We start from the raw sequence: 22,457 nt of genomic DNA, 5'->3' as shown, positions 1-22,457 counted from the left end.
ATGCTAGTTATAGTATTTATGCTATTCCATGAGGCCTGGAGGGACATGTACAATCATGTTGCTCAGGAATGGAAAACTTCATACAAAGAAATAAGTCATTTCCTGTTTGTAATTACAAACATACCAGATATTCAAACTCTGAAATTTCAAGCAAAGTACTACATTTGATTCCTCTTCATCTCTATCACTTTTCCTCCATTCCAAGACAGTATCATGATTTCTCAAACTCTCTTCATAGAGACAGACATGTCCCCTAATCAGGATTCAATCACCAGCTTCACAGATCTCCACTAAGAGCAGCTTAATAAAGCAGTTAAACATCATGCTTTCTTTTTCGATTTCAGAAAATCAGTAAATGAAAACACCTACTCCAGGTAATTTTTATTCTAGTGTGTTGGCAAGACTTGTGGTCCAGTGATCTCTCTATTTGCAGCTGGAAATGTGCACACACCCTTGTATTTGTCCCAGTCTTATCTGAGCACTAGCTCAACAACTGAAGCAGACATGCAGGTTTTTGTAAGTGCAGAGAAAATTTGCATAATTCAGTATCGCATGCATAGTCTCTCTTCTGTTCTAATTCTCTTCCCATTCTTTAATAAGTTTCTAGACTGCATTTGTTCTCTTTAGCAATATATGAAGACATATTTCCTGAGGACAAGAAACATCAGGAGTAAGATCAGTCTGAGACTGTTCTAGGTTCCAGCATGTGTGTTGCCAGTAGGAAGAAATTAAGGTTGGCACTGTAGAGTCCCTTGTCATCCTAGTCTGTGGGATGTGCAGACTACATGTTGGCTAACAAACTATGCTTTACTGTGTTTAATGTGTCAAATAGGCAGAATGAGATAGTGCAACAGATGGTTAAATAGGAACTCAATCGCATGTATGAGATGTCCCAAAACATTAACTAGATCTGTGAAACAAAAATGTTATTTGTATGACTTTCTGTGTGTAGTTGTACTATTCTTGTAAAACTCCCTTGTGCACCACTTCAAATTTCAGTATGTGATATGGATGTTCAGGGTTTTTTCAAATGAAAGCTGTTACAGTAGTACGTAAATATAGATTTAAAACTCTAACTTTGACCATCAATTCCTACATTAAACCCAGGGTTTCACTGCTATAACATCTGTCCCTCACCTCTTCCTTTGCAGTCAGTGACCTGCTTCCACTCTCTCCCTCCCCACTCACTGGGTTAGCTACAGGACTCAGTCCTTTGTCCTGCCAAAATTCTGTAATGCCTTTTGATTCCAGTATACTTAATGTTTATAATTTTCATGTTCATTGTTGTTACCCATGTGTTGTCTTCAACTGCACGTCATGGATCCTTTGCTGTAGCTGAACTGATCTGGAGCAATCATTGTGAAGAATATTGTCAGAAATGGATTGTTCGGTATGACTGTCATCTCAAAATGACTCATTCCAAATACAGGTTACAGCAATCGTACAAACTGATGGTTACTGTATTCAAGTTCCTTCTTCATATCTCTACTTAGACTAGTAACTTTTACTTACTGGTGTTTAGCTTCTTTACATATAAATATTGTAAGAAAGCAACAGACACAAACACATTCTTACTCTTATGGTGGTTTCTCTGCTGGTTTTGTTGGTTTTTTTTTAGTTTATAACTACCTGAAAAACTTTTCTATATACCAAGGTACAGATGTGACAAGACAGCAAGGATAAAAAGAAAGAACTGAAAATAAACTCTAAATACTGTGATGACACAATCTTTCTGGGATGTTGACCATAATTTTCTCCACTGGAGACTTAGTGGTTATAGAAAATTTGCAGTAGGAAGTATTGCCAACACTAAGCTTTCAAACACACACGTGTTAGTCGCAACGTAAGGAAGCAATGTTTTCTCATTTTCTACACTTTACCGAGAGACAGCAGAACTGAATTTGGCACGGGACGTACTGACTCGATACTACAGCAGTGAATCGATTTCAGTGTATTAAATGTATTTTAATAGTTTTTGCAGATGCTTGAATTAACTGCACTTCCTTTGCTGGCAGAAAATGCCACGGTTTACCCTTTGATGTCCCGCCCCCTCAGAACCCCTTTCCCCAGCATTAGCGGCTGTCCTACACACACTCTGTCCTTACATCCTCACCTTTCAAGCTCGGTTACAAATGAAAGAGAAGGTTCCGGAAAACTCCCGGTACCCAACACGAGAGCTTTTCCGAAATGACCAGGATCTCAGAGCCAGTTTGGCCGGGAGCCGAACGCCCACCGCTCTCCTCTCCCGCAGCCACGCCGACCCCCAAGGCCGCGCCGGCCGGCCGCCTCGCGGGGGAGGAACTCGCGCACTACCGCCCTCCCCGCCCTCCCTCTCCCGCGCGGAGCATACTGGGACTTGTAGTCCCCCGCCGGGGCGGGGCCAGTGTGCTGAGCGCGCGCTGCTTGAAAGCCCTGAGCGGCTGCCGCGCGCCACGGCCGAGCAGAGCGGAGCGGAGCGGAGCAGAGCGGGCGGGGGCCGGCGCGCGGGGCCGGCGCGCGCGCCTCCCCTTCCTCCCCAGCCAGGTACTGGCGCGCGGCGCTCCGCGGCGGTTGGTGATCGTGTTCCCCCCGGCCCCTCTCTCTCAGCCCCCTCCCCGGGCAGTGGCGGCCCGGCCCGGCCAGAGGTAGAGGAGCCGGCGGCGCCATGGGGGAGGCGGCCCCGATCTGGGAGAGCTGCCTTAGACCCTCTCGCCCCCGGACAGGTACAGTTCCCGGTGTCGGTACGGCGTGCCGCTGGGTGGGAGGCTGTGAGTGACGGCGCGGGGGGCGTCGCTGAGGCCCCCCCGGCCCTGACCTGACCGAGGCGGGGGAAGGGGGCCGTGTCTGGCGCCCCTTGTCCGCTCTCCCGACCCCGCTGTCTGTCGGGGAGCGTGCGCGGGGCCTGCTGCCCCCCCAGCTGCCTTGGGGGCCCGCCGGCGGCGTGGAGCCCTGTCCCCGCGGGCTGCACGCACCGCTGGCTTAAAGATTTTGCATCTCTTCGGACGGCGGAAAGAAGCATCGGCTGCGCAGGGTGCATGGTGCCACTCGCAGGAGCTTCTTGTGTCTCTGGTCCAGCCCAGCACCCTGTCTGCAACCTGACCTGACGTTCCTTGTGCAAAGATCGAGGCTCAACCTTGTGCTCACGCTTTTCATTTTCCCGACTGCAGTTTAAGCAACATCATGGGGATTCAGGGCCTACTCCAATTTATCAAGGAGGCTGCTGAGTCTACCCACGTGAAGAAATACAAAGGGCAGACGGTAGCTGTGGACACCTACTGTTGGCTGCACAAAGGCGCTTATGCTTGTGCTGAAAAGCTGGCCCGAGGAGAGCCAACAGATCTGTGAGTCTTTGTTACATTTCGGTCTCGGCCCTCTTACAAGTTAAAGTTTTGTTAGCATGACATTTCTTGAGCTAAAAACTAAGTTAAAGCAGTTTCACTTCTTACTGTTGCTTCTGAATTCTCAGTCCCAGTTGTACTTTTTGGAATTAGAAATGTTGGCTATAAGTAAATAGCTTTCCAACTGTGCAAAATAAATATTGAAGTATATATTGGGTGAAAAAAACTCTAAAATATTTTCTGTTGAAACACCAATGGTTAGATGAGTTAGTTTTTTTCCAGCATGACTCGCTCTCAACTATAATCTAACCTCTCTGATGAGATTCTGTAGATGCAATTCATGTGTTTCAAATTTAGTATTATTTTCAGGAACCTTATTTGTACGAAGTGATAGTTTGTAAATACTGCTGTGACAAAAGTTGTAATGATACTGAGGAATTCTGATAAATGTGTTGTGCTCCGAATAAGGTGTAAGTTTTTTTGCTTAACATACTATATTTTTAGTAAGAGTAGCTTTTCTAATGTAACATGGATTTTTCACTTGCGCAGTTGTATTTCTAAGGAAGGAAACGAACAGAAATTGTGGTCGTATTTCAAGTTCAGCTTTGGAGCTTAGATCAGATTTGCATAAGTTCTTGCCCATCTCTGGAAAACTGGGTTAAACTCTTGTTTTAGATTGAATATAGTTTTAAATAAATATTAATCTTCATCTTTTCAAAAATAAAGCTACACTGATTAGTCTAGATCAAACTTCACTTATGAAACTTTGATTAAATGTTTGATTGGGGCAAGGAAGAGTTGGTGGTTTGCAAATGGCTTCAAATCTTTAACTCCTGCTTCTGTTGATATGAAGAACTGTAGAGTTTCGTCCAACCCTGCTGCCTGACTTAGTAGTAGAAGGTAGTGAAGATCCCTCAGAGTCCTGAGAACAGGATACACTTCAGTTGAGAAAGAAATTGACTGACAGGAGAAACATTAATAGTCATAGGAAACTTTGGAATGGTTGAATTTAACTACATGAATATTTTATGACCAAATTTTGTTTCTATGCACATATGATTACTGATCTTAGACTGGCACTTTAACTATAGTGTAGAGAATCCTTTCACACTTTAAAATTCATCTGAATTGAGGTATGATATAGCTGCAATCCTATTCGCTCCTGTCTTTCAAAAATCAGTTATTTTTTTTGTTTATGTTTTGTAGCTCTAAATCCAGTTTCTTTAGTGCTCATATCCTTAGATTCTAAGTGCTCCTAAGTCCCACTCTCCCTCCCCTCCCTGCCTCCTGCTGGAAAGGTTGCTCTTGCTGTTTTAAACAGTGTCCTTAAAAGAAAAAGAAAAAACAAACTTGAATTTTTTTTTTTTTCATTGAGTGTCATTGTAATGCACTTAGTGTTTACAGCAGCAGTTAGATTTTAGTTCTGTGCTGCTGGTGAAATGATCTCATACAGATCTGTAGAAATAACAGGTAAGGAGATGAGAGGTCCGAGGGAATACATAAAGTCTGGAATTCCCTACAAATATTCTACTAAGGGATGGGCTTGGAAGACAGTGGAGGATTGCCTCCTGGTCCATATACTGTCTTCACTGTTAGTACAGTTTGGGGAACTCTCCTGTCTTTTGGAATATTTTCAGTACTGTGCCTGTATTTTTAGTATGGGAAGATATTTTTGCATGTCTGTCCATGGCGTGTATCCACCATCTGGAGAGAAGAGTGGATAGTTCCACAAAGAGAGGTTTAATACCCCATCACTCTTCCAACTCTACAAAAGTGCATTTAGTCTGCCTTTCGCAAGGCTTCGGGGAAAGATAATGTACTGTGTTCCTCTGCCTCCTGTTTCCCTGGCCATTATGAATTGCGTTGCTGAAACTAAAAAGGTGGTCCATGTTTTAACTTGTAAAGTTTTTGGCAGTGTTGAAACCTAATGTAGCAAAATCAAACTGAATTGTACTCGAGTTCTTATTTCATTTTGTGTAGGAGTAGGAAGCAGTCAGTCCAGTTCTGAGTTGGGAGGTGGAGCATTTCTCTTGTAAAAAACAAAAAAACCCAAAAAAACCTACCAGCATTCAAGTGTTCTTACTCTTTGTGGTGCTGGGGAAATACATGGCCCATTAAGATCCTTGAACAATAGTTAGTCCTAAACTTACAGTTCTCCTTTCCTGCAAATAGAAAGTATGCAATAGACTTGTGCTTAACAATAAAGTTTCTCTTTCTTTTCTTACTTTTGTTATTGTTGATACAGTTATGTAGCTTTCTGTATGAAACTTGTTGATATGCTCCTCTCATTTGGAATTAAACCAATTTTGGTATTTGATGGATGCACCCTACCTTCTAAGAAGGAAGTGGAAAAGGCCCGACGAGAGTAAGTACTGAACTGTATTGATTTGCAAGCAAAGCAGTATGTTTAACACTGCAATTAATTTTCAAAGTTGAAAAACCTCACACTTCAGCTAGGTAGTAATCTTTGGTAAGCTTTCCTGCAATGTAGTGTTATTTCATTTAATTTACATTTTAAAATCATACAAACCTCTTCTTAGAGGTTTTATTCCAAAAATAGAAATGTACTTCATAAATGAAAGCACTTTTATAGAGGAAGGAAGTAAACCTCTGAGCATTAGTTCCTGTAATGTATTAAAGGCTTTTAGTTTACCCACCCTCGTGATATCTGGACAAAAATATTTCTTCCCAATATAATTTTATTTCAAAATAACACCAACTTCCTCATCTTTCTCTACAAATAATCAGATAAACTTGTTTCAGGTCCCTATGTAATGGGACTTCTCACTGAAGCGGTGAGAATTTTTCACTAGTGGTTTTTATTTATAAATTCCCATGGAACACATGCTTCCTTCAGCATGGAGGGAATAATTTCCGATATTTGAAATTAAGTAAATGATGCCTTCTGTCCTCTAAACCAATAATTATCTAATGTCAGATTACTCCCAAATTCTATTAAATCTATTTTATTGGAACCTGAGAGTGGGTGCATCTCTTCTTTTACACTACTGATTTCAGTTCCTGAGTTGTCACTGTTTTCTGAGAAAACATTATAAATTTCAACACGTCAATCTAATCGTCCTTGTCAATGCAATGACTTAGTTATTCTTATGTTTTAAGAAATTACGCAGTAGAACAGATTTGGAGGTGTTCATCTGCAAAACAATTTTTTTCCCCCTTTTCCTACCTATGTCTTAGTCCTTTCCGCTACTTGTTCTTTTAAGTGAAAAAATCTGAGATTGGTGGATATTTTTGTTTATCTTTCAGGAAGCGTCAAGCCAGTCTTCTGAAGGGGAAACAATTGTTGCAGGAAGGGAAACTGTCAGAAGCTAGGGAATGTTTTGGGCGCAGTGTAAATGTTACCCATCTTATGGCTCATGAAGTTATTAAAGTAAGTTTTCAATGCTGTTGATACTGACAGTTTTAAAAAAATTTACGCAGTAGGTAGCATGTCTTACTCTGCTTTTGTATGGCTACGTCACTACCTCTTCTCTTTAGACAAGAAGAATATTCCCCCTTCTTAGCCTCTAATTGTCCTGCATACACTGGGTTATGTTAGGCACGGTTAGCAAACTTTAACTTCACTTCAAGTTTATTATGCCCATTTGTATAAATAATGATGATGTGTCAATTGAAATACATCTCTTCTTACTGCTCTGAACTGACTTTGATAACACCAACAGTTTTACTTTTGCCGCACAAAAACTAAACACAATTCTTTTTTTTTATTTTTTTCCCCTCGGCTAGTTCCTGAGAATAGACTACAGAAAAAAATCTGTCTGCTTAAAAACCTTTCCAGTAGCTTTTTGCTATCCTTCCACTGCAGTCATAGGATCTTTATCAAAATAGTATTACATTTGTTCTAGTGCTTTTTTCCTTTGTCCAGAATATAACTTGCATGAGTTTGAAGCTGTCACCTGTGGTCAGATACAGTGAGCATAGTGTTACAGGCCAACACAGGAAAGGTTGTTTTTATAAACTAGTCTATATAGGTCTAAACTGCTTGAAACTTGAGTTTTGAATATGAAATATCAGGCTTTAATGGGGGGATGGGTGTGTGATTAAAAAGATGATGGTTTCAGTTTTTTAAGGTAGAGGTTCTTACACTTTCAGATGTCTTAAGGTAATTACTGAAAATTGATGCAAAGTACTTGTATGCTTCTTATTTATGTACAGGCTGCACGAGCCCGGGGAGTTGACTGTATTGTTGCTCCTTATGAAGCTGATGCTCAGTTGGCTTATCTTAATAAGACTGGCATGGTTCAAGCTATAATTACAGAAGACTCTGATCTTTTAGCTTTTGGATGTAAAAAGGTATGGAAGAAAATACTAATGGCCTTTACCTCTCGCTGGTATCTTAAAAGCAGAGTTTGAAGTTGCCAAATGTGTTTGATGTATGGATTTACTCTTCTACAGTAAATGGGGGAAACAGAAGAGATGAGAATAGCATTCAGCCTCTGTTGTTTCCACTAAGTGCAACAAACTAGCTTATATGGGTGAAAATTATTGTTTTCACTTCCTCTTAATTTCCAGGTGTTTCTGAAAATTGACAAGTTTGGAAATGGACTAGAGATAGATCAAGCTCGACTAGGAAACTGCAAGCAGCTTGGAAATGTATTTACAGAAGAGAAATTCCGCTACATGTGTATTCTTTCTGGTTGTGACTACCTCTCGTCAATTCATGGAATTGGGTTAGCTAAAGCGTGCAAGTTACTAAAATTAGCTAACAATCCAGATATTATAAAGGTAAACTTGGTTTCACTTTGTGTGTTGGCTTTTTGGGAGCCTATATCAGTACATATGAAATTAACACTGAGTTGAATATATGAAGGGTCCTTGACGTCCTCCATTTTGGTGAGAATGCTAAATGAAGTATTTTTTACCTGTGCTTTAGAAAGATGCTGAGCTAAACTTACTCAAGTGTTGAAGCTATTGTATATTTAATGAAATACACCGAAGTAAACTTAAATAAAGAATTGTTCTAATCCTTCAAGGGCATATTCTATTTGAGGAAGGACTTAATTTTTTGTAAGACTTTGGATTTTTTTCCCCTCATTACCTGTTCTTTCTTCTGGTTTTTGCAGATTAGTTATTAGAACTGCTAATTGAACTCTTTTGCATAAGTACACTTTTATCTGTGTGGGGGAGGGGCAGGGATTGGGAATCTTATTTGAGTCCCTTTTTGCATTTAATTACATACATATGGATACAGACATTAATATATTAAAAACATTACGAAAGAAAAGTTTGGTATGGTGCAAAACAAAAGATAGGGTAGGTTTGTTTTTTTTCTTATCCAATGTATGAAATGAAAACAAATCTAGTATTAGGAAATGCATAGGCTAAGAGTGGGGGTAACTTCTAGATAGATAGTAAGGGAGAAGAGAGGTTTTTAAGAGCTAATAAGAAAAATACCTTATGTGGCTGTCCTGAAGGCAGGTAAATCTAATCCAGAAAAGCGTTTAAATATGCAGTCTAGTTAACTTAATGTATTATCATCTTAAGTTACTTGTATGCTTTAGTGTTTTTTTTCCTCTCACATGCTGTATGTATGCAAAGAACTATGATTTTTAATTAAACATCATTAAAATGTTTTGTATTATGTAAAGCAGGCATCAAAGCAACTGGTTTGGTTGGCTTTTGTGGCAATAAAAAGGGAACTTTAAACTTTTCTCATATGAATCATGATTTCCTTTAAGGTATCTCTTGAGCAAAATATCAGGATTTAATAATTTGAAAAACTTTTCATTTAGGAATTTGTCATGTTATTCATCACTGCTATTTTCCAACAGTGTTGGAAAGTCATGAGTGAGGCAAGAGATACAAAGTAGTCCAACAGTGCCTGTTCAAACTCTTACTTCTTGATGAGATGGGTAAATTTGCCTGTATTTAGGATGCATGGCCAAAACACAGCTGAGGAGGAGAAACTCTTGCCTCTAGCACTGTGATAAACTTGATCTTCACAAGAACATAATGTGCCTTCTGTGAAACTGGAAAACGTGGAGGTCAATGAATTATTAAGAACTTCTTTGAGAGTGGTGCAGTAACAATATATACGAGGAGCTACCAGATCAGTATGTAGTCTTTTGTGATGAGTAATGGAGGGGCGGGAGAAATCTGATTAGTTTTGCTTTTTTCTATCCTAAAAACACCCACGTATTGCTTATGTGTTCTGATAATATGAATGAGAAAATTTGATGTGCATTAGTTTTAACATATGTACCTTAAGGAGATGCTCTGTATTTCTATTCAGATTCTGTATTTATTGATTGGACAAGAAGTATTTATAAAGAGTTGAATTGTATTATTTATGTGATTGTAAGCAACTTGAGTGGGAAAATAATGTACAAAACTTCTTTTTTTCCTTCTCCTGTTTAAGCTGAATGGGCTTGTTGTAACGGGACACGCATTCTACATTTAATTACAAGCAGATACTTAACTGAAATGTATTTAACCTTTTGTGTAACCTGTTTAAATGAAACAGTTAAGCAATTTTTTTTTTTTTGACAGGTTATTAAGAAAATGGGGCAGTACTTGAAGATGAATATAACAGTACCAGAAGAATACATACGGGGTTTTACACGAGCCAATAATACATTCCTTTATCAGTTAGTTTTTGATCCTGTCAACAGAAAATTAGTTCCTCTGAATGCATATGGGGATGATATTGATCCAGAAACACTAATTTATGCAGGACGGTATCCTTTGTGTTGAAACAGCAGAGTGGGGAAATAAGCGTGAGCAGATGTGGTGTCTTATACTTTTCATTGCATCTGTGGTGTACTTATATTTTTCATTGCATCTCTGCTGTTGACTAAAGCCTGGCTTTTCTGCAATCTTAGAAAGTTGGTTTTTATTCTTCTTTTCTCTTTTGCTCTGATTTTAATTAATAAAAAAAAGTGCAAGGGGTAACTGAGTGACCTATCATTGACATATCTTTTTAGACAGAAGTTAATGATCTTTTTTTTCTTTTTAGAAAACAACTCGTTAAATACAGGTTATGTTTAAACTGTTTGAGTCACTTTACGACTGTCTTTAATTTCTGCCTGTGTTAGGTGTGCTATAATCTCTGCCAGTTTAATTCTCTCAATCCGTGTTCAACTCATTCCCTAATCTAAGCATTTCCTGTTTTACCAGATATCTTTTCCGATAGAACAAGCAGCATTTTGCTGCAGTTCTGCAGCATAAATTTCAGCATGGATGATTAGGAAAATGAAGAGAGAGAGGGGACTGTTGAAGTAGTTACTAGCTTTGTATGTTCTTCAAGCCACCTAATCTCTGGCATTTCCAGAAATTAGTAAGGAGAAAGATGGTAACTTTCCTGCTGATGATCGAAGGTTTTCCCTTTGACTTTTGTGATTTGCCAGGCACTGCAGGTCTATTGCAATTGCTGTTGCATCAGATTGAGCCATGAGTAGTAGCAGTAATGCTTTTGGTTAACTTTCTGGCAATGCTTTTTAGCGCAAAAATGGGAAACAGCTAGTCTAACTTTCATGCTACGGTTCTTGAAATTTAATGTAATATTCAGATATTTTCCTTTCATATGATGGGAACAGACATTTTGGTGATGGTACTGCTTTTCAAATTGCCATTGGCAACATTGATATCGACACAATGGAACAAATTGATAATTATAACCCTGATGTTGCACAGGTAACATCTTTGTTCTGATGTTATATATTGAGATTTCTATGTGGGTCTGAACATTCATGGAAAAATATGATTGAATGCTATCTGCAACTGACTTGGCAGTGAAAGCTATTCTGCTGTTACAGAAACTGTATGCTCCCACACACCTATTTCTCATTCTTTGAACAGGTAAAATCTTACTTTTCATGGCATTTGACTTTAATATTTGTTTTACTTTCAGACTTTTTTTGATAACTCCTTAGTACTATTGACAGAAGTAACTGATTTAAAAAGAAAATTCTCAAAGAGATTTGGATTTCTTCCAAGTATATAACTCTGAGGAAAGTATTTTCCCAAATTAGTTTTTCTGAATAGAAATAAAATTTAAATTTTTAATTTTGTCTGAGATGAGCAGTTAGTCACTTGCGCCGTACTGGAATGAAGAAGTCATGGCAGAACAAAAGAAAAAGAATTTGTATGAAAAGTGTGAGAAATGTGGGAACAAAAAAGAAAATGTTTGTGTAGAGTATGTCACTAGATGTGCAAATGTCAAAATATCCTTGTATACTAAATTAGGAAATCATATGTAGAAGGTAAAATTATAAGCCTATGTCTTTTTTTGTTGTTGTTGTTGTTTTGTTATTTTTTTTGTAGCCTGTGCAGCAGAGAAGTTGTGGCTGGAATGACAAACATGCTAATCATGTAAATAGCATTTGGAGCAGAGACTACAAGCTTGGCCCTAATGCAGATACTGTTCCTCATAAAATGCATTTAGTAGAGAAACCAACAACAAAAGGCATGGAGAAGATAATTAGTATTAAAGGGCTAAAACTTCCGGGCAAAGACCTCTTGGCAAAAAGGCCAAGGAATGGTATGTTTTTATTAAAATAAGTATATAAATAACAGTAGAAGACTGTGGGGAAAGAAAGGATTTTATCTTGGACTTGATGGCATGAGATTTTAGAGGCCTAACTTTTATCGTCTGTACTCTGTTTTCAACAAGCTGCAAGACTAACAAGCCATAATATTAAAGCCTACGTAATGATTAAGGGTGGCAGCAAACTTTCAGCAGCACTTGATTTTAACTTTAATTTGCTATAAAACTTCGTTGTTTTCAAATTTAAGTTGTCATGTTTAATACCATCTGTTCTATTTTTAGATATTTTGGTTTTAATTTCCGTCTTATAATGGCTTGTGAAGAAATGAAAATAGGCTATTTTCCCTAGAGTTGATATTTGGCCAGACGGAAAATTTAAAGAATGTTTTCTGTGCTCTTCTAACACTGTGCTGCCTGTATCCCCTGTATAGGTATTCTTTACTCCAACTTTCTCACTTTCTTTAGTAAATCTGTGCTGTCTTGTGTTCTACACACCTAAGTTATATGTGCTGAAATAAACTGTGGGCTTGTAATAGAAGGGGCACTTCTTTGTTCCCATTGTGCTTTGTCTGATATGTTAAGTATTTTCTCTTTCTCTGCTTCCTTTGCTTTCTGATTATGCTATTAGGGCTCCTTTTTTGCCTTTTGTTACTCCTGATATATATTCCTACTCCCTGGTTTATCAAAATTTGTAGTTAGTTTAGCAACCTGCCTTTAAGTCAAATCTAGTTTTGCTTTCAAAGTTTAAAAAAAAAAAAAAAAAAAAAAAAAAGCAAAAAAAACCACACCACCACACCACCCCCCAAAACAAACATCATGTTTCATTTCAGCTATTCTGCCTTCACTCCATCTACCTTTTCATAGAAAGTTACTTTTAAGGCTATGTACTAGAAAACAACCGTGTTAGACTTCTAAACTGTAATGTCAAGAATGTTCCTACCAAACCTTACTAATATTTTTAAGCCTGTGAGAATAAATATGTAATGCTCAATTCTCTCATAACTGGTTAATTCTAGAACATGCTTCTACAGTGATGCTTAAATTGTCTTTAGATTTAGAAGAAATCTCAGATGGAGATCTGTTGAACCAATATTCATTTTCAAAAGCAAAAAAATTCAAGAAGGAGAGTGATCATGATGGTCAAGCACAAAAGAGTGTCTCGGCAATACAAAGCCTTGATTCTTCAGGGACTTCTGTCACTCAAGAAAGCTCTAACTCCCTGCCCAGAGTTAGAAATAAATTTGCTTCCTTTCTACAAAGGAAAAACAAAGAGAAGGATGCTGTAATTGTTCCAGGAACAAGAAGCAGGTATGCTTGCATCACATGTTTTAATAAGTAGCAAAATACTATTTGCTGTCCTGGTTGCTGAAATAACCTGAATACTGGAAATGAGAACAATGCTACCTCAGACTTTTTTATGCAACTGTATTAAAGCACCTGTAGTCCTGAGCTGAGATGGAAACCCCTTTGTGCTAGGCATGCTGTCTATGTGTGAGACAGATAAATAATGTCAATTTTTACTGCAGAAATGAAGACTATGAGACTATTTAATACAGTCTAGCCTCTGGGTATCAGAATTAATTAGGAATTGGCCGTATTGCTTTTCCAGGTAAAGGTCATATGACACATCTCAAAAAAAAAAAAAAAAAACAAACAAAAAACCCAAACTAAACCAAAACCCAAAAAAGCTGCTTTCTGCCAAATATGTACGCAGTTAGTGACTATATTGACTTATGTTGACAGGGTTTTTTGTTTGTTTCAGTAAGGCCAAACCTGGTCATACTGTATGACAAATACCTATTCTTATCCTGTCCCATTCAGCTGATGCTCCTGATCTCTGCACCAGCACTTTGAGAAGAGGGACTTTGGGTTTGTCAGGTTTTTTTAATTGGCTGTGTTATGGGTTTTTTCATTGCATTTGGCCACGGCTACTTGAAATGGTTTTACAAAGCATTATCACAATTATGTCTCTTATTGTGTAATTTTTATCTTAAATAATTTGAATATTTTTCAGCAGTGTAATTTTACAGAACAGTGTTAATACCGATGTTCTTTAGCTTTAACGCACACCTTCCTGAGCTGAAAGTTTTGTTATGTTGCATCAAAAATTAAGAGTTGTCAGTGATGGTAGGTTCTTCTCTAAAGCAATGCTCAGTTTCTTAAAAAGCTCTGACTTGTACTTACTCTTAGGAGCTGCTGCTATAGCATGGAAAAGAACTAGATAGGTTCTAGTTTCCTTGATAAGAGGTGCTGAAGTGTTTCACTGCTGTTTAGGTTTATGATAATTAATGAATATATTCTTAAATTTTGTAGGATTCCTAGATTCTTCTCTTTTTCAGATGAAGAACATTATTAGTATTTCAGTCAATGAATGACATGTTTACAGATGCTTTTTTTTTTCCACTTTTTTTAACTGTTGTTTGTTAAATGCCTCCCTGAGGGACTAAGACTTTGCCCATTGTCAAAATAATTTGTGTCTGCAAGTGCACTTCAGAAATAAAATTGATGGATAGAGGCAACTATTTGATTTTTGGAGATGACATACTCATTTGCAATAACTTTCTTCTCCCTTGCCTTCATTTTTTTTACTTTTTTAGGTTTTTCTGCAATGATGCAATTATGTTTGATGGTAGAGCAAAGAAGGATGACAGTGATCTAACTCAAGATGCTGAGCGGGATTGCCAGAAACAGGAAGTAAAACATGTAGCAGAAGATGTTTCTCAGTTTTCAGAAACTGAAAAATCAACAAGGACTATCTTTACACCTCCTGGAGAAACGCAGAAAAATTGCTTCCGGTGGTTTAGCAGCCTCGTAAATAATTCAGGAAATCCTGGTCCATCTCATACTGTATTTTCACAGCACTTTCACCAACAGAGAAGCAACTGTGTGGTATCCCAGGAAGATCAGATTAATGGGGTACAAACAGAGAGTGGGGCAGTGTGTGGCGAATTGGAGGAAGAGTTCTCCCCCTTAACAGAACTGGAACAGTCATCACAGTCTCAAAGGTCTTGTGAGCCATCAGAATGCAGTTTGGAGTCTTCAGAAATACCACAAGTGTCTAACAACAGTTCAGATGCAGAAGTAAGAAAACTAGACATTGTTTTCAGCATTTGCTTTCACTTTAAATTATAAAATAAATTAGGCAGCAAAGTCTTCTCTTCAAAATGATACCCTGCAGATTACGTAGCTTGTGCTAACGCAACTTGTCAATGCTTAACATAGTTGTGTAGAATGGATTGATTTACTAGCTTACATCAAGTCTGTTCTTTGGTTTTAGTTTGTCTTCAGTCTTTCCACTGCTATCACTACAGTGGGTCTTAAAAAAAAACCTGGTAGGCTAGCTTTTGTTCTCTGCTTTTGTTAGTCCCTGAAGAAGTCCTTTCAGAAAGCATATGTATGTCACCATAGTCTTGCTTGCTGAAAATAAGCCCAGGTTTTTGTATAAGTTCTTAGAATTGCTGAAAACATTATACCTTATAAAGTATATATGTGTAGATATAAAAATATACATTGTGGGGAAAAAAAAAAAACCCACACAAACAAACAAAAAAAACCCCAACCACCCCACCAACCTGTTTTAAAACCAAATGAATTTTCTCTTGATGAAGGAATCTGACTCCAATTCAAAACTGGCTGATGATCAATGTACTCGGTCTCCAGTATTTTCTGCTGTTCAAACTGACAGAAAAAATACGATCATAAAGACCAAGGTAAAAATTCTTCTAACTTTACTATGAGCTCTACTAAACTCTGAAAATCAGGTTTTGCTTTCTACTAGTTCATTCTAGAACTCTTAATGAAAGAATCTTAAGCAGTGCTCATGTTGGCAAGAGAAAACTATATTGTTCATCTATATCAGAGCTGAAATGAACTATAACCAGGCCACCTATGATTGATATCACAGTTGCAACTTGTTTGGGGATTTTAAACACTTCGGTATAACATAAGAAGTAGTATTTTTTTGCCTTAGCTTGGCTAAATTTTCCTCAGGCATGCTAAATACACAGGTTTTATGGTGCAAATTGCAGTCATGTTCATAATCCAGATACAGTCACAAGATACAACCTCATTTCATTGCTTGTCTTGATAAATCTGCTAGTTTAGCAGTCTCCTTCCTCTTTGACTAGAAAAAGCGTGTTTAAATTCCAAAACGTGGAAAGGTTCTAGTCAACCTTTCTTGTTTAATTGTTTTACTTAAAAGACTTTTTAGACACTAATGAATCAGTATGGAAGGACAGTCAATTTTCCTTCAGAGCCTGCATTTCAGTTATTTTTCCTAGTGGTTGGGCACCTGTAATTTGACTTCTATGTGGTTTCTTAGATGTCTAAGAATAAACTTATGTCCCTTGTCTTTGTGACATTTCTAAGAGCTTTACCCATTTGTCTAGTTCACAAAACTTCTAAGACCTTAACAGCTAGAAGTGCTTTAACTCCTTAGGCATTGTCATTAGAATTGGCCAAAAGATTCATAACTCAAAGGAAGATTCTTTCATCCTTTCATGTACACCCATACTAACTTCTTTCTCTTAGGCAGACTAAAAATCACAAGCTTTCTCTGCTAAACAAGAATATTGTGTGTGTTTTGTTATAATAGTGACATCTTGTGGTTATTGTTAGTCACTGCTGTGTTAAGCTGGAATTTACATCTTTATTCTGGAACACCTGATTACAAAAACTGATGCTTTTTCATTAGATTAACATTTTTGCCCACTTCTCCTCAACAAGACTGACCAATGAAATGAAATCACCCTGGGATTCAGAACTTTATTACTTTGTTTTTAAGAATGTATTTAATATATTTTGCTTAATGTTTTGCTCACCTTAAAGGTATATTGGGAGAATTAATATACTAAATATTGGGGAATACAGTATGGAAGTACTGAGGTAATATAAGCACCATATATAAAAAAATTTTCAGGATGCTTGGAGCTCTTCAGACAACAGAAATCTGTGGAAAGTCCATGAGGACAGTAGGGTTAGTTTAAAGCCAAGCGGCTAGTAGGAGGATTTCCTCCACTTATTTCCTTGGCCATGCATTCCCTCTGCTTCCTTTATGTGCTGGTAATAATACTTATAATGAGTTGGACCAGAAAACTGAACTGGCTGAAAACTAACTTGACAACAACAACCAAAATGTGAATCATATTGGAACTCAGGCCCACCCAGACTCTCAGGCTCGTGTGAGTCGTAGCACCAGTGAGACCATTGGAACAAGTAGCCAGAATTAAAGAGGGGGGAGGTAGAGATAAGGAGCACCACTTTTGGGTCAGTTTTTCTTAGGATTGCTTGCTGCAAGCATAAAACAAGGGAAATCTTTGCTGGTGTTAAGTACAGTAAAAGATACCGAAGGGAATAATGAGTTCCAGATTTAGGGAAGAAGCAGTCAATCACTTAAAACATAAATTTTTCTGATTTTGGTAAGCTGAATAACATAGCTGATCTGTAGAGAAATTTAATAATTGGGGAGGCAATCTGGGGAAGTTATCAACTCTTATCATGGTTCCAATCCAAAATATGAAGTGCCTAGCTAGTCAATTCTGGTATCAAAACTAATAGAAGCTTTTCTCTAACAGATGCCTATAAGATAGTGAGCTCTCTAGGACCTTGTAGTTTTTTCTGTGATAGTATTCCAGCTGTAGTTTTTACTGCTAATTATTTTCCACAATTGCTATGAGCTCAGCAAAGAGGCTAATATTGACAAAAGAAAAGAGAGCAATCTACTCTGGTTTTAAGTTTCTTAGTGGGTGTTTGACATGCAGCTTTGCCTACTTTTGGGTTAGTTAAATTAAGTTATAACTCTGATGTAATTCAGTACCACGAAGAAATGTGGGATTATGGGTGACTTCACATGTGTTGCAAAATGGCTGAGGTGACAGATAAACAGCAAAATACTATAAAGCAGGGAGTTTTAGGATTTTATTTTTATGCTTCCTAGTATTCTTGTTCAATTTTTAGCCTACATTTTAAACTTTTTTTTTTTCCAAATTTTATTTGGGATTCCAAGATCTGTTTAGTCTATTCAGGTAGAAACAATGTCATTTCAATAAAAAACTATATAACAAGTGTGGTGGGGGGATGACAAAATGCAATGTCATTTTGGAAAGAACTGAGGTATGAGTTCTCTTTGAAGAAAAGGCTGCCAACATCTTTTATTTTAAGGAAAAAAAGTGTTAGGTGATCAGTAGCAAATACTTGGATGAGGAAGAGGTATTTGTATTAGTTAAGTGAAGCATGTGAAGTAGGCAGAGCTATACCATCTTCTAAAGATGATGCGGCAAAACAGAAAAGATGATTCATTTAGAGCAAAATGCTTTATTCTTAACATTATCCAAATGGGAAATATGAGCATTATTTATAACCTAGGTGTCCTAAACTAATCTTATGTAGCCAACTGTAAAATAAGAACTTCTTACAACTGTAGACAGTCACCATCTCTTCTGCAGGTATTGTATTTTGATAATTATGTTTTGGTCCTCATAATGACAGGCAAAAGCTAAAATAGCAGGCTAGAAGCAAGTGATCACTTAGAAGCTGGTAATTGTGAGTAGTTCATATTCTACAACGAAGTGACAGAATGGCTCAAACAGTAAAATGTTCTAGTGCTTCCAAATGGCTACTTCCCAAAAAATTGGGAAAATCAATAAGAGTATGTAAGACACAAGAAAATTATGGAAAACATGAATAAGCCATTTGTGGCCTTTTGCCAGTTGTGAAGTTATTTGGCAGAGAAAGTTTTAACTTTGTCTAAAAGTACATTACGTTTATTTAATTATTGTGCTGTGATTATGCACATATAGTACAAATGGGAAGAGAGTGATTAAATAGGTAGCAATAGGTATAACTTTTAATTTATGAAGTGTGGTAAGCTACTCAGAAAAAAAATCCTGCAGACTGGGCGTTAGTGTGTTCCTCCTGTTGTTAAAATAAATTCATTACTTTTTGTGCATGAAGTTCGAGAAGGCAAAAATGATCAACAATGTTATATCAGTATTAGAAAGCGTGATAGCAGCAGTCTGAGTAGCTATCAGCCAGTTAGCCTGATATTGACCCCAGAAGAATAACAGGAATATAAGAGATTGTGAAATGTAAAAATGACACTGACATAATTATAGGAATTAGGCAATGTCAAAATGAGTTTCATGTACTTGTAAAAATGGAAAAACAGATTCAGTGCTTGGAAACTGATAAGTGAATTGAAAATGAGGCACTTTTTTTTTTTTTTTTTTTTTTAAATAATAGGGATGGTGAATAGCTAGAATAAATTATATAATGAAGCCATGTATTTTTCTTTTAATTGATGTGTTCAGACTTAAGACTGGTTGCATTTGAGAGAGATATTCTGGCCAAACACAGCTGTTTTGAGTTCCAGGTACAGAAACTGGATAAGAAGGTCCAACTAGAGGTCTAATTATCCTTGGGGTAATCATACTGATATCTGTGCTCTGCTTAGATTTCATGAAAAATGGAGTCATAGGTATCACAGAGAGTGATACCAGAGAGTAGCTTCTCTTAAAATTCTGAAAGCTGACATTGAAGAGTCTTTGTTGTGCTCTCATGTAAACAGATGAGAAAATAAATATTCAATCATCAACTCTAAAAATTGTATTGAAATGTAATGTGTATTTGCAACCTCTTAGAATACAAAGACCTATGGAAACTGGTTTGCCTTCTTACAGCTGCGTTTTGTCTAATGTGTTTGAGATGCCACTCTTTAGATTATAGACGCTATCTAAATTACCTTGTTGTGGCAATTCAGATTGCGTTATCTCGACACAATGTAAAGCACTTTATTTTTGATTATAAGCTTTGCAGCATAATATCTGTTGCTTACAAGTTGTCATTTTAACCATTTGTGCTGTAATCTCACAGGTTCCTGGTTTACATAAATCCAGTTGTATAGGGTCGCGTATTGTAACAAAGCTCAAGCCATTGATACCAGCTAAAGTAAGCGGATTAAGCAGGAAACTGTCACCTGTGCAGAAGAGAAATCACTGTGATGCTGAAAATAAGCTGGGACTGCAAGCCACCATTAGTGAACTCCGGAAAAACTTCCAATTTAAAAGGTGAGTTGCTTTAAGCCTTTGCTTAGCACCCTGTATACTTTTTTTAAAGAAACAATTTTCAAAGTAGACTTTACATGTCTCTTCTGCACAATTCAATAAAGATAATAGCTTAAGATAGATATTTTCTACATACAATTTTTAGTTTCCTAAGCTTGATATAACCATGAAGTATGATTTGTGGTAAATATGCTCTTCTAATTACTTTTTTCTTTCTAACCGGAAAAAACTCTCAGCTAAAATTCATTTATTGAAGTAGTGCATTTAGTTTAACATAATTTATATGAAAATTATTACCGTTGTTTGACATCAAATACCAAAAGGCATTTCTTAGTCTAAATGCAAAAGCTGCACAGAAGTTGCCAAACTTAATTGAATACAAGGTTGTTTCTATTTAAGTTTATGTGCCTCTCACATTTTGAGATGGCTGATTGTCAGAACTGTTCTGCTTTCAAGGTGATGGTGAATTGATGGAATATTTGTGTTAGCTGAAGTCTCTGGTTACAAGAGACGTTTTTGCACATCATAAAATGCTACTGTTTTCCCTTGTGCAGATGACCTGGCTAACTTGAAGTTTCTGCAAGTATCTTCAAGGTTTAAACTTGAAGGACAATAATTATTTAAAAAAAAAAAAAAAACAAACCAAAAATAAGTGTAGGTATTCTAATTTACACTATTTCCATGGCCTCAGGTAAAAACTCCTGATGGCAAAGCTTTCCCAGCTCCAAGTAGCAATCTCAACTTTGAATAAATAAGTCTTATTTAAATAAAATTATTATTCTCATTAACCTGAAACCAAATGTGAGTAGGACAAAAGTATTCTCTTTGCACTGAGTAGTAAATGTGAGACTGGTGAGCATATGTTAAGTCAGATGAATATATTTTAATAAGTTTGGGCCTTACAGTAGGCTATAATAAACATACAAATGATTTCTGTTTAAAAAATACTACTTGCAGTATTAAAATTTTTAGAAATCATACTCTTTATTATCCTCTTGATGGGGGTTAAGAATGACCGTTTCAAAGAGGAAGTGAAAGTGTTTGCGTATGTATTGCTTGACCTCTAATTGGGCATGTCTGACCATGGTTGTTCACAGGGAGAAAATTCATATATTTTGATTTATCAGAATACAGGCAGATAGAACAGAGTGAGCCTAGATGGCACTCCGTTCCTTTTCTCTGCTGATGGTTGCAAGACTTGGCTCCCAACATCCACATTTTATCCATCCAGTTTTGGTTGGTCTGTAACTTCTGCGTATATACTGGGGATATATATTTTTGTATATGTTACTTACTTCTGTGTAAATGAAGTACTTGTTTATTAGCTTTTAAAGGATTCTTTTCTTAATTTATTTCACAAAAAGGTTTTTCTCACTGCCAGGACTTACTTAGCTCTGAGTATTCTGTTTATTGTTTTTTCAGATTTTAAAATGTTTCTAAGTTAGCCTTATGTCTTAAGGATTATATTGTCTGATGGCAAATAAATCATGTGGAACACTGATCTGTTCTGTCCTAATGTCAAGACTCACGCGATATATATGACACTACAGTTATTCAGAAGACTTAAATGTTAAGGAAGTATGTACAACCTGGAGTAGAATGGTGTACATACAGTCTTTCAGATATAAAGCTAATAGCTATCGTTCTGTCGCAGGATAACTGGAACAATTGAAATCACTTTCAGTGAAGCTGTTCAGTTGTAGTGAAATTGAAATTAAAACTTTCCATTACAAATTTTTATTTTGCGCTTATTCATAGAGGAGTGGGTAGTTAGGTGAAGGGTCTTGCTTTGTTTTAACCCATATGTTCTTACAGGCCTGTGGTTAAAAACATATAATATCATAACATTCTTGGGTTTTGTTTTGTCTTTGTTTTTTTGTGCAGAGAGTACGAAAAACTTCCTTCTTGTAAAAAGCCAGATCCGTTGTCTCCAATCAAAGATAATATACAGCTCACTCCAGAAACAGAAGAAGAAATCTTTAGTCATTTGGAACGTAGTCATGTTCAGAGAGCTATATTCCAATGAACTGTATGCTGTGCACAACAGGACGCATTTTTAATCATTGTCAAAATTTACCTTCTGGATATTTCATCAATATAGAAAAGATACTTTGAAAACCAACTATATATGTTAGTCTGAGCAGTGATTTGTCATCTTTTTTATAAAAGCGTGAATTTAAAGGTACAGTTCTATACTAACTGGAATAAAATCCTTCAGATGCCTGTGTTCTCTTATTCAAAGTCCCATGCTAAACTTTTGTCCAAACCTTTTTCAGCTGCCCCTGGGCATTTTATGTAGGTCATATATGCAATAGAAGTTTCTACAACAGCTATGGCTTTGCCTTTGCACAACAGCAGCAGAACAAGTTTGTGTCTTAATTTTTAATAGTTGATCATTTTTTTTGCCTCTTCCTTCTTTCCTCTTGAGCTAATCTGGCTCCAAGACAGGAATAAAACTGCTGTTCAGTGTTCATAACAGCCTTCACTATACTTCCAGCACTCTGATAACTATTTCTTTTCCCTATAAGGTAAGATCTGCTCTCTCAACAGTTAGCTTTCTGTTTGATACAGTCA

At 37.1% G+C, this 22,457-nt stretch overlaps 1 protein-coding gene across 3 annotated transcripts; it reads left to right on the top strand.

Moving 5' to 3' along the window:
* The first annotated feature begins 3,151 nt into the window (after positions 1 to 3,151).
* On the top strand, positions 3,152 to 22,104 carry EXO1 (exonuclease 1). Of its 3 annotated transcripts, none has more exons than XM_050894106.1 (13): positions 3,152 to 3,320; positions 5,563 to 5,682; positions 6,585 to 6,708; positions 7,494 to 7,631; positions 7,851 to 8,063; positions 9,828 to 10,015; positions 10,874 to 10,970; positions 11,601 to 11,817; positions 12,876 to 13,131; positions 14,421 to 14,904; positions 15,432 to 15,533; positions 19,693 to 19,886; positions 21,768 to 22,104. In XM_050894106.1, the coding sequence occupies exons 1-13, from the start codon at positions 3,160 to 3,162 to the stop codon at positions 21,907 to 21,909; spliced, it is 2,436 nt and encodes an 811-aa protein (XP_050750063.1). In that variant the 5' UTR covers positions 3,152 to 3,159; the 3' UTR covers positions 21,910 to 22,104. The 3 variants fall into 3 exon arrangements, with proteins under 3 accessions (XP_050750063.1, XP_050750062.1, XP_050750064.1); XM_050894105.1 differs by having other exon boundaries at positions 12,840 to 13,131; XM_050894107.1 differs by lacking the exon at positions 15,432 to 15,533 and having other exon boundaries at positions 12,840 to 13,131.
* Positions 22,105 to 22,457: the final 353 nt, after the last annotated feature.

Source organism: Gymnogyps californianus, chromosome 3 (genome assembly GCF_018139145.2).
Source record: "Gymnogyps californianus isolate 813 chromosome 3, ASM1813914v2, whole genome shotgun sequence".
NCBI classification, from domain to species: Eukaryota; Metazoa; Chordata; class Aves; order Accipitriformes; family Cathartidae; genus Gymnogyps; species Gymnogyps californianus.
Note: the sequence above shows the minus strand (reverse complement) of the source record. Positions and strands in the feature narration are given on the sequence as shown.